This window comes from Cucurbita pepo, unplaced genomic scaffold (assembly GCF_002806865.2).
Source record: "Cucurbita pepo subsp. pepo cultivar mu-cu-16 unplaced genomic scaffold, ASM280686v2 Cp4.1_scaffold000455, whole genome shotgun sequence".
NCBI classification, from domain to species: Eukaryota; Viridiplantae; Streptophyta; class Magnoliopsida; order Cucurbitales; family Cucurbitaceae; genus Cucurbita; species Cucurbita pepo.
Window position 1 is genome coordinate 1 of NW_019646685.1, and position 11,743 is coordinate 11,743.

Here is an 11,743-nt window from a genome sequence, read left to right on the forward strand (position 1 = left end):
TGCGACTTCACTCATGGCGTTTCCGATGAGTTTAAGACGCCGAGAGCCGTTCCGAGGAAGCCCAATGTTTCTGCATTTATGGCCATGCTCGGCCTCCCTCCCATGCGTCTCAACCCCCTCTTGCCTTCCTCAGGTTCCCTACTTCTACCCTTTTTTTTTTCCTGTTTTTTTTTTTTTTTATTTCTTTAAGGATAAAACGGTAATTTACCATCAACTAACATTGAAAGAATAATTAATTAATTCGAGTAAAATTACTCTTTTATATATGTGTAATCTTCTTTTTATTGATTATGACATAAAAATAAATTCTATTTTGACGTAGATGTGAATTAGGTACACTTTTTTTTCATGGATATTGAAATTTAGAAACGTGTATTAAAAAGGGTAAAAATTATTTGAATATTAAACGTCAATTTTACTACTTATCAAATTATTTTGAATATTTCACGGGTTTTTACTATATTTTATGTAATTATATATTTCTATTGATAATTGAATTAAAAATATAGCTTTTAAATTATTTTTATAAAGTAATATCCATTAATAAAAATCTTAATCTTAAGCTAAAGAGAGAAATATATATATATATATATATATATTATAAATTTTTATTTGAATTAGTTCATATATATAATTAGATTAAAAAAACAAATTTTATTTATTTTAAAGGGAATGTTTATTTAATTTACCTAAGCTAAAATTATAGATTCTTTTTATTAATAATTAGATACATAAGAATAAATAAAAAATAAAAAAAATAAAAAAAAACAAGAGAGACGACAAAATTAGAAAAGCTGTTAAAAGCACAACTNGCACAATTATGAGTGGAGACAAAATTAAAAAGTGATTTTATATAAAGGTTTATTATTATATTCTCAAATAAAAATAAAAACATTTGACCCATTGACGCGACTTCTCGAACACAACCCCAGCCTAGTGGACGCTCTGTATTAAAAAAAATAAACCATCCACGTTTTGCCACGTCATCTTCCAAATTTGACACCGTGTAAATGTATATTTCATAAATAAAATCTTTTAAAAAGCTCCAAACGAAAGCGACATGTCCTCGGGTCATGGATTCCAAATTTAAAGCCTAAATTTATTTACCTTTAATTTAGTTTCGAGCTGTACAGTTGAATATATTGTGTGCCTTAAATAATTTTGCTTGTGGTTTTATTTTATTTACGGTTTAAAATGTTTTTTCCTTTGTATTTTGAATTTTTTCTTCTTGAAAACCTTAAATAAATAATAATAATAATAATAATAATAATAATATAAGAATATTATTATACTCAACCAAATAAAATCAAACGTCGTTTTCCGCCGCTTTTAAGTCTTATTCGTATTTTTAAATATTTTAAATTTGATAAATTAAGAAATAGTGTTTTATTATAATAAAAAGTAATAATAAATTTATTTATTTTTGTTTCCAGTAGAGAATTCGGAGGGATTCCAATTCTCCGGCGAGGAGTCGTCTCCGCCATTAAACGAAGGCGAAGTTTCTCAGTTCCAAACTCACCATAGAAAGAAGGAAAAATCTCAGCGATCTGTGGATTCGACTTTCCTTCATTTTCCGTCGCTTTCTCGGCATTTTCCTTCGACTTTCCGATCGGCGATCCTCAACGCGCAGCGGCAATACGGTACGATTTCGATCTCTCTGTTGAGTTTTGCTGAATCTTTTCATCGTTTTCGAATCGTAGCGATTCCGATATGTTCTTCGGTGCGTTTGTTCTTGAGGTCACTCTGCGATTTTACTCTGTTTAATAAAAAAATTTGAAAAATGTTTATTCAAAAGAAACAGAGCAATACTTGTCGAATCTCATTCGATTTTATAATTCTTTTAATTATTGAAATGAGATTGAAATTTGTTGTGATTAAATCTACAGCAACGTGTGCTGAGGTCCAGAAGCCTTCTCAGGAATCGGAATCGGAATCGGAATTGGACGGTGAATTTGAAAATGAAGAATATGCGCCAAACGACGCCGTTTTCCTCGCCCCCAAAATCAACTCCTTTGGCCATTCATTCAGGTCATTTTGTGATCTCCTTTCTCAATTTTCTTTGTTTATTAGTTTTATTTATTTATTTTTAGATTTGCAATGACTACAAGTAAACAAAAAAAGAAAATCATTTTTTCATATATTTTATATATAAATTTATGAACTTATTAGTATTAAATTTAAAAATTAACAAAATATTTTAATAAAAGTAATTTTTTGAAATTTTTTTATTTTAATTTGATTGATAAGAAAAAATTTATATCCAATTATCTTTTTAATAAAAATATTATGTTAAATTTTTTTCTATTTGTGTGAATATATTTTGCAGGGATTATGACGCCGAAAGCGCAAGGCAAAAGACTGTTGAAGAACTCTACCGCTTGAACCACATCAACCAAACATATGATTTTGTAAGTTCAATTACATCTCTACTTAATTTTTTTAATCCGAAAAAAAAATTAAGTTAAATTACCAATTAGAAATTAGAAATTGTTAAATTATTGATATTACTAAAAATCCTTTCAATAAGATCTTAAAGTGTATTGTTTGGCGTCTACTCTACTCACAAAAAAAAAAAACGATAACAGGATATTGTGTAAGATGTGAAATTAGGATTTTAAAGGTAAAAAAGTGAGATAAAGTCGTTTCAAACGAGTCTTAAACTATGTTGTTCGAGTAGGAGATGGAATTAGGGTTTTAAAAAGGATGGTTTTGGTGGAAAAACAGGTAAAGAGAATGAGAGAAGAGTACGGGAAGTTGGACAAAACAGAAATGAGCATATGGGAATGCTGTGAGCTGCTGAATGAAGTGGTGGATGAGAGCGATCCAGATTTGGATGAGCCTCAGATTCAGCACTTACTCCAATCTGCTGAAGCCATTCGAAAAGACTATCCCAACGAAGATTGGCTCCACTTGACTGCCCTTATCCACGGTCATATTTCCTTCCTATTTTATATATATATATATATATATTTATTTATTTCTATAAAAAGAAAAAATAATAAAATAATAAAATAATAATACTGTTGGGGTCTCAGATCTTGGAAAGGTTCTCCTTCTTCCTATCTTTGGAGGGCTTCCTCAATGGGCTGTTGTTGGTATGTTCTTTTTTTCTCTATCCTACTTTTGAATATCAATTAATTAATTATTAATTAATCAATTAATCAATTAATCAAATATTTGGTAGGTGATACATATCCTCTTGGCTGTGCCTTTGATAAGTCAATTGTTCATCACAAGGTAACAAAACTGTTACCCTTTTCATTTTATTTTTAATTTTAAGTATTAAAAATAAAAACAAAATAATTATCGGTAAAATTTTAATATTTCTTTATTATGGGATGTATATTATGCAGTACTTCAAAGACAATATAGACCAGGATAATCCAGCTTACAACACAAAATATGGAATCTATTCTCATGGATGTGGACTCGACAATGTAGTGATCTCTTGGGGGCACGACGATTATATGTACATGGTATAATTACTTTATAACATATTAAATTAACCCTTTTTAGAATATAGTTTTTATTTAACCTTAATTCAATAATACGCAGGTTGCTAAAGAAAATGGAACAACTCTACCTTCAGCCGGATTATTTATCATTAGATATCACTCATTTTATCGTAAGTTTATTTAATTTTTGGTATATAGTACGATGTAAATTAATTATATAAATAAATTTGAGGAGTGATTAATAATTATATATATTTTTTTGTAGCAATGCATCAGGAAGGAGCATATCGACACTTGATGAACAAGGAGGATCTTGAGAATTTGAAGTGGCTTTCAGTTTTCAAGTAATTTTAATTTTTTATTTATTTATAATTTTTTACTTTTTTAATTAAAAAATTATTTAATATTTAAAATCATTTCCAGCAATTACGACCTTTACAGCAAGAGCAAAGTTCTTGTTGACGTGGAAAAGGTCAAACCCTACTACCAATCCCTCATTCGAAAGGTTAGAACTCAACACCGATTTATTTATTTATTTATTATTTATATTCATTTATTAAAAGGGTAGTTTTTACTTCGTTTTTTTGCAGTACTTCCCCTCCAAGCTTAAATGGTGATGATCATGATCAAGACGAAGATGAAGATCAAGGATTCATGAAATGAAATCCATGGTGGGTTCATGAACCCAAGCTTGGTATCGGACGTGTAGGATAAGTATTGCTATCGTATTTATAGTTTGTAGTTTGTGAGCGAATTATATTATTTTGCTGTGTGTGTAAAATTTTCATCTAAACTTTATTGCCTTGTGTAATAAGATTAATATAATGCAAATATGTTTGAGTGAGAGTTTATGTCACAAACACATTCATATGAACTCTAGTTCCTTCATCCTACATGTCAGGAGTTGAAAAGAATTGTATTTATTTGTTTATGTCGAGCGGAATAGATATCAACAAAAAGGTAAGTAAAGGTGTACGTAGCCTATTTACCAGTGTTATTGTCGGTCGACTTCAAGTATTTGGTAAACTGCTCTATCAATAGAAAAGGCGGAAGCAGCTGGTATATAAATTACTTGCTTCGATCTTCAATAGTGGTCAGTACCAATTCAGTCATGTTTTTATTTATTTTATTTTCTTTTTTATTTTTCTCAGTTAATAAAATAAAAAATTTATAAGTGATAGGAGTGTAAATGCATTTAATTAATTAATGGCAACTTTTCTATTAATTTTAAATGCATAAATTAGCATTTCTTTTGCAGGCCGAGCAATGGCCCATTGGGCTATTTTTAAACGAGCGTTTCACTATTAAGCCCACAAACATTGGGGGTTAGGGCTATAAATATGAACACGTGTGATACACGCGCTCTGCTTTTTCCCGGTGTTCTTCACTTTTTTCGGTCATTGCTCTATCATGTCTCTCATTTCACTTCAAAATTTATCGCGCAACTCCCTCAACTCTCTCGAATTTCGATTTCCACCCCGTTATACTTTCAACTTCCCACTCAATGCCCACTCCTTTTAGTCACATTTTTCACACAATTTTCTCTAATTAAAGTAGAGCCAACGCTACTGGTCGAGCTAAGCTAGCCGGGCTTGAAGGGAAACGACGCCTATCGATTACATGTCTTGAATTTTTTGCATGTAGGTAGAGGTAGAAATAGTTAAAATTACTTTTATCATGTTCAAAGTCACTCTTAAGCTTGTCTGAAGATGGGAGCCTGATTTGTCACCTCTCGGGTGGGATAGACATTGTTGTTGGTTTGATTTGTTTCAGATAAAAAAAGCAAGATTCCTGTAAATGACCTCTTGACCCTCGTTGAACGGGGGCATTGAAAGTTATGGCAGGGTAGTACATTCATTTGTCTTATTATATGAACCAATTTCGTATCGTAACTTTTCATTGATAATTACAATATAAATAAGTTATTTGAAATGTCGATGTCAATGGAATTGCTGATTTCTTAATGTTGTCATAACGTTGATAGAAATTTTGAGAAAAAAAATTAGATAATGATGTTTATGATGTGATTCTCGTGATAAGAACCATTTTTTATTTTTTTTCGGGTTCGGAAAGTCAAAGATGGGAGAGATCAAGTAATGAAATATAATTATCTTAAGATATATGACTTAAAAAGATAATCTTTTATATTTATTGAACTTGGTTGTAATTAATAAATTGTAATTTAATTATAGCAAAATTAGATTATAATTATGGTGGCATGGTTGGAATTTTTGGAAAAATAAATTACAAATTTATGAATTGATGGTCATTTATATTGATAATTATCACTTTAATTATAACTTAATTATGTTATAATTAATAATTTTTAGTAGTCATTAAAAAGCTTGGGCAATAATTGTATTTTCATATAATTAAAAATAATATCAACAATAATATACAAGAAAATTACGATAGATTTAGAATTTTATAAATTTATTAGCCAAAAATAAAAAAACGAGGTTGGCGGGAAAAGGGGTGAGAATTCCGACGACTCGTCGGAATTCTCACAACCTCACCCTACACGTTTCCCTCAACGCCAAGAATACGCCAATGACCTTCAGTCGAGCCTCACAGAATCCACATGCAAAGAAAACTAACATGATACAGAGTAAAAATGGAAGGAGAAGAAGAAAAGACTGTTGAGTTACTTCATGACGAGACGCCGACAATCACCCTTGTCGAGACTCATTGTCCCGTATAGTGTAGATAATACCGTAAAATAGGGGACTAACCAGGCGGGGAACACCATGATGCACACGAGTGATTATTGCCGAACGGTGTTGTAATTTTGTGTCCAGGTTCAAACCTTGGTAGGTACAGATGGAAATTATTAAATTATATTTAATGTTTTGTATTAAAAAATAAGATAAATTTTAATGGTCACAAATTAGTTGGAGCCTTTCCATTTTTGTCGTGTAAGAGTAATAAACAAATAAAAGTTGGCTGCCAAAGAAGCTGACGAGTCGGGCAGAAAAGAACTGTCGTCCAATTATCATTTAACACGTGGACGCCAAATTATTGAAAACGACTCAATAGAGAAATATCATATTTTCGGATGAGAATACATTATTAAATTTGTTGTGAAAAAAATAAAAACATATTTTTACATTTTTGTTTTATTGGATTTAAATTAACTCATCAAAATATCACAATTTCGACAAAATTAGAGGTTGAAATCCGTTGAAGTCAGAAAAAAAAGGAAGAAATGAATAAGATGACGGATGTATTATTTAATACGTAACTTCTTCTGCGTTTTGGTAGCTAGAATTCGAAGCAATTTTATTAAAGTCAGCGATTCTTTGAGAGGATCTGTGGATTAGCGATGGAATCTCCATTACTGCGCCGCCGTGAATTGGTGAACAAGAGGCGTTGCAGAGGAGTGATTTTAGTTCCGCTTGGATTACTTGCCATCGCAGGTAGTTCAGCTAATCTTCACCTTCGTTTATTTTTTTCTGTTGTATTGAATGTTTTCGTTTTAGATTTTGGATTCATCGTAAATCAAGGGCTAGAGAAGTTTCATCTGAGGGTAATTGTTCGGCCTTATCGAGGAGATTTCGGAGTTCTTTTGTTTTACGACGATTTTGACTTTGTTTTAGTTCTTCGTTTGTCTTGAATGATTTCGGAGTTCTTTTGTTTTACGATTGTTTTGTTGATGTCAAGTTCTACTTCAGATTGAACTGTTGCATTTGCGACTGATTCGAACTCGTTTGTTTTACGACTGATTCGAACTGTTGCATTTGCGATTGTTTTGTTGATGTCAAATTGTACTTCTTCGTTTGTTTTACGATTACCTGAACATTTGCGACTGATTCGAACTCGTTTGAGTCTCTTTATGTAGTTGTTGGCTATATCCTTGGAGGTTCCATTAATGGTTTGGTATTTAATGAGGAAAGCAAGCACTCTGGTGGAATAGATATCAGTAATCCCGAAATTGTTGAGTCAGAGAAGGGAGTTGTTGCTGCTGATGACGGCCGCTGCTCCGAAATTGGAGCGTCGATGCTTAGGCAGGGAGGGCATGCCGTTGATGCTGCAGTCGCAACTGCATTGTGCCTCGGTGTGGTGGGTTCGATGTGGAGCGGGATAGGCGGTGGAGGTTTTATGCTTGTCCGATCCGCATCGACTTTGCAAACCACAGCTATTGATTTCCGGGAGACCGCACCCTTGGCTGCATCTCAGGTTCAAAATCTCTCCCTCTTTTGGTAGAACAGATGGTTGTCTTTTAGCCTGCAACTCTCAAAAGTACACCGTAAAAAGATGGGTTAGAAACTACGACTCTTCACAATAGTATAATATTGTCAACTTTGAGCATAAACTCTAATGACTTTGCTTCTAATGACTTTGCTTTTGGTTTCTGTAAAAGGCCTCATTCCATTCTTACTCATAAACCTAGGATCATTCTCTTACTTAGCCAACGTAGGACTCTCTCCCAACAATACTCCACTCGAACAAAGTACACCACAGACCCTCTCCTGAGACCTATGGATCCCTTGAACAACCTCCTCTTAATTGAGACTCGACTTCTTCTCTGGAGCCCTCGAACAAAATATACCATTTGTTCGACACTTGAGTCACTTTTGACTACACTTTCGAGGCTTGTAACTTCTTTGTTCGACATTTGAGGATTCTATTAACATGGCTAAGTTAAGGGCATGACTCTTATACCATGTTAGGAACCACGATTCTCCACCATGGTATGGTATTGTCCACTTTGAGTATAAGCACTCACGGCTTTGGTTTTGATTTCCCCAAAAGGCCTCATACCAATGGAGATAGATTCTTTATATAAACTTATGACCATTCTCTTGATTAGCCCATCCCTTCCAACAATCCTGGAGAAACAATCCTGGAGAAAGGAGAGTGAAAAGTTGTAAGCTGTTTCATTTTGGCAATGTGCAGGATATGTATGAAACCAATGTGACTGCCAAAAGTTTGGGGCCACTATCAATTGCAGTTCCTGGAGAGATAGCTGGCCTTCATGAAGCTTGGTTGAGATATGGCCGTTTGGCGTGGCGGTCCTTATTTGAGCCTGCTATAAAGCTTGCCAAGGATGGGTTTGTGATATCTCCTTATGTAGGACAGTCCTTAGTTTCCTCTACCAACATGATCCTAAATGATCCTGGGTTGAGACGAGTTTACGCACCAAATGGTAAAATAGTACAAGCAGGCGACACTTGCTACAACGTTGAGCTAGGCAAGAGCTTAGAGGCTGTGGCAGATCAAGGGCCGCAAGCCTTCTATAACGGTGCTGTCGGAGAGAAGTTGGTGAAGGATGTGAGGGAAGCTGGTGGGATTTTATCCATGGAGGATTTGAGGAACTACACAGTTGAAGTAACCGAGGCAATGACTACCGAGGCAATGGGCTACACAGTGCATGGCATGCCACCTCCTTCAAGTGGAACACTTGGCTTTGCTATGGTCTTGTCCTCTCTTTACCTCCTACTTAAAACTTTTCTGAAATCCCTTTTGATTCCAGACTCTATTCTTGAATGAACAGGTAATGAACATCTTCAAAAGCTACAATGATCCTGATGCCACCAAGGGAAATCTTGGCCTACATCGACTAATCGAAGCATTGAAGCACATGTATGCCGAGCGAATGAACTTGGGCGATCCTCGGTTTTCGAACATTAGCAACTCTGTCTCCAACATGCTCAGTCCATCATTTGCTAAGAAAATTCAGGAAAAGATAATCGACAACACTACTTTTCCTCCGGATTACTATCAATATAGGTATCGATCAAATGAAAAAAACACGCTCAGCCCGTTTTTCTCTTCGAACTCTTGTCCGAATTCGAACAAGGTTATTGATGTCTTAAATGTTTAGATTTGCTCTAAGTTTGCTAATTTTAACTTGTTCTTTACAATTACTAGGTGGAGTCAGCTAAGAGATAGTGGAACCAGTCACTTTTGCATTGTGGATGCAGAGAGAAACGCTGTTTCATTGACAACAACCGTAAATGAGCACTTTGGGGCTGGCCTTCTCTCACCTTCTACTGGTATTGTTCTTAATAATGAAATGGGAGACTTTTCTGTACCCACAGATATCTCTCCAGATAAACTCCCCCCAGCACCTGCAAATTTCATCCAGCCAAACAAGAGGCCCCTCTCTTCCATGATACCTCTTATTGTCACAAAGGTACAACTCTTATTTACACATTTGATTGTTTTGGATCTTTTGATATGGATGACTTTGCTCTAATATCATGTTCAAAAGTTTATCTGTGAGATCCTACGTCGGTGGTGGAGGAGAATGAAACATTCTTCATAAGGGTGTGGAAACTTCTCTCTAGCTGACGCGTTTTAAAAACCTTGAGGGGAACCCCGAAAGAGAAAACCCAAATAGGATAATATCTACTGGCTGTGGGCCCGCTGTTACAAATGGTATAAGAGCTAGCTATCGGGCGATGTGTCAGCAAGGAAGCTGAACCCCGAAGGGGTGGATTGGGAGAGTCCCACGTCGATTGAAAAAGGGAACGAGTGCCAGCAAGGACGCTGGGCGCTAAAGGGGGTGGATTGTGAGATCCCACATCGGTTGGGGAAAAGAACGAAACATTCTTTATAAGGGCGTGGAAACCTCTCCCTAACATACACGTTTTAAAAATCTTGAGGGGAAGTCTAAAAGAGAAAGCTAAATAACATAATATTTGCCAGCGGGGGTTGGGGGGTTACATTATTATGATCCTCAATTATTAGCTTGGAAATGTTGTTTGATCCTTCATAGGATGATCGGTTGATTGCGGTACTCGGCGGTAGCGGAGGAATGAAGATAATTCCGGCAGTAATTCAGGTTTTCCTCAACTATTTCTCCCTGGGATTCCAACCTTTCCCAGCTGTTGAAAGGTCAAGGGTGTATCATCAGGTTTGTTTGTTTGTTTGTTACTCAATTTCCAGGCACAATTTCTTGCCACAAACAGTTGACATTATAATGTAGCCTTGTTGTGTATCTGCAGCTAATTCCAAACGTAGTAAAATACGAAAACTTGACGTTCATCGATGGCGATCATGTCGAACTTTCAGACGAAAAGACAGCATTCTTGGAAGAGAGGGGTCATAAAGTGGTAGCTATTGATGCACCAGGAGCCATTGTTCAGTTCATAGTTCAAAACTTTGAAGACGCCATTGACAAAGGTCGAAAGGGCAGAAAGATATCCAATGATCGAACACATTTTGGTGTTCTTACGGCTGTGTGCGACCCCAGAAAAAACGGGAACCCCGCAGTCGCCTAGGAAATGTTGCCCCCTCCCCCCCTCCCCCCTCCTTTTGTACATTGTTCTTAGACTGGGCATGGCTCTCTCTCGTTGGCTGAATGATCAGTTTCCTTGTGTTTCAAGAGGGCCATCCATAGGCCATTGGGACTCAAAACACGGTTTTAATATTTTCTACACGAAATGTAAGCTAATATACCAATTACACAAAATTCAATTTGGTAATTTTTATAAATGTTTCAAGTTTCGAAAAGCGGACATCGAATCCCCGCTAAGTTATCAAAAACACATCTAAAAGAGAGCGTGGACGCCCTATAAAATTATCGCCCTACCCATTAATAGACTCCCTATAAAATTATCGCCCTACCCATTAATAGACTATGAGGGGACAAAGGAACGGATGAACTCGAGAGCAAGAATGGAAACTCCAAACATAATTCCAAGTGACTGCTACACTAAATTTAAATTTGTATCAAAATTTTAAAGGATTTATGGTATAATTTTTTTTTATTCGACTCCAAATTTGGAATAAAAGACACGTGGCAAGTTTCTGATCTCGACACGTGTCTACATATCGCATCGTCTAATAGACCTTTATTACTCTGAGAATTCCCAAACTTCAGGCATAAAGGCTATTTGACGCTCAATTGCCAAAGCGCTTTGTGGAGAACATTGTTCGATCGTTATGTACAGAGCTGCAGCTTCGCGAATCAGGCCTCTGAAGGTTAGTAAACTTGGTCCGCCCTCGATAACGCCCTGTTGACCTCTTTGATTTTGATCTCTTATTCACATTTTGTTCACGCGCACATCTGATTATTTTCGATGATTTGGTTTTTAGATTCTGAATTTCTTTAGATATGGATCGGAATTCGTTGCTCTGGAAGTTTTTAAGCCTTCTCGAACTCAACGTTGTAATTTATTGTTTGTTTCGTTAAATTGTTATTGGAAAGACACCGAAATGGAGCTGGACGTGAGTGTTTATAATATCAATGGTGAGAAATGATTGCGTCGAAGTCATGTGATTAGCATATTGAGCTGCTAGGTTATTGATTTAATTGTTGCGACCTTTTACAGTCTGCGCAT

At 35.4% G+C, this 11,743-nt stretch overlaps 2 protein-coding genes across 4 annotated transcripts; both read left to right on the top strand.

Moving 5' to 3' along the window:
• Window positions 1-6: 6 nt before the first annotated feature.
• Window positions 7-4,327, top strand: LOC111785339 (inositol oxygenase 4-like). 2 transcript variants are annotated; one of them, XM_023665748.1, is made up of 12 exons: window positions 7-133; window positions 1,434-1,640; window positions 1,887-2,028; window positions 2,327-2,408; window positions 2,725-2,929; window positions 3,036-3,095; window positions 3,185-3,237; window positions 3,354-3,476; window positions 3,556-3,625; window positions 3,721-3,799; window positions 3,879-3,960; window positions 4,046-4,327. In XM_023665748.1, the coding sequence occupies exons 1-12, from the start codon at window positions 79-81 to the stop codon at window positions 4,070-4,072; spliced, it is 1,185 nt and encodes a 394-aa protein (XP_023521516.1). In that variant the 5' UTR covers window positions 7-78; the 3' UTR covers window positions 4,073-4,327. The 2 variants fall into 2 exon arrangements, with proteins under 2 accessions (XP_023521516.1, XP_023521517.1); XM_023665749.1 differs by having other exon boundaries at window positions 1,437-1,640.
• A 2,234-nt stretch (window positions 4,328-6,561) lies between these two features.
• LOC111785338 (glutathione hydrolase 3-like) lies at window positions 6,562-10,872 on the top strand. 2 transcript variants are annotated; one of them, XM_023665746.1, is made up of 7 exons: window positions 6,562-6,871; window positions 7,294-7,631; window positions 8,352-8,870; window positions 8,950-9,185; window positions 9,327-9,591; window positions 10,177-10,314; window positions 10,406-10,872. In XM_023665746.1, the coding sequence occupies exons 1-7, from the start codon at window positions 6,778-6,780 to the stop codon at window positions 10,679-10,681; spliced, it is 1,866 nt and encodes a 621-aa protein (XP_023521514.1). In that variant the 5' UTR covers window positions 6,562-6,777; the 3' UTR covers window positions 10,682-10,872. The 2 variants fall into 2 exon arrangements, with proteins under 2 accessions (XP_023521514.1, XP_023521515.1); XM_023665747.1 differs by having other exon boundaries at window positions 6,783-6,871; window positions 7,349-7,631.
• The last annotated feature ends 871 nt before the right edge of the window (window positions 10,873-11,743 follow it).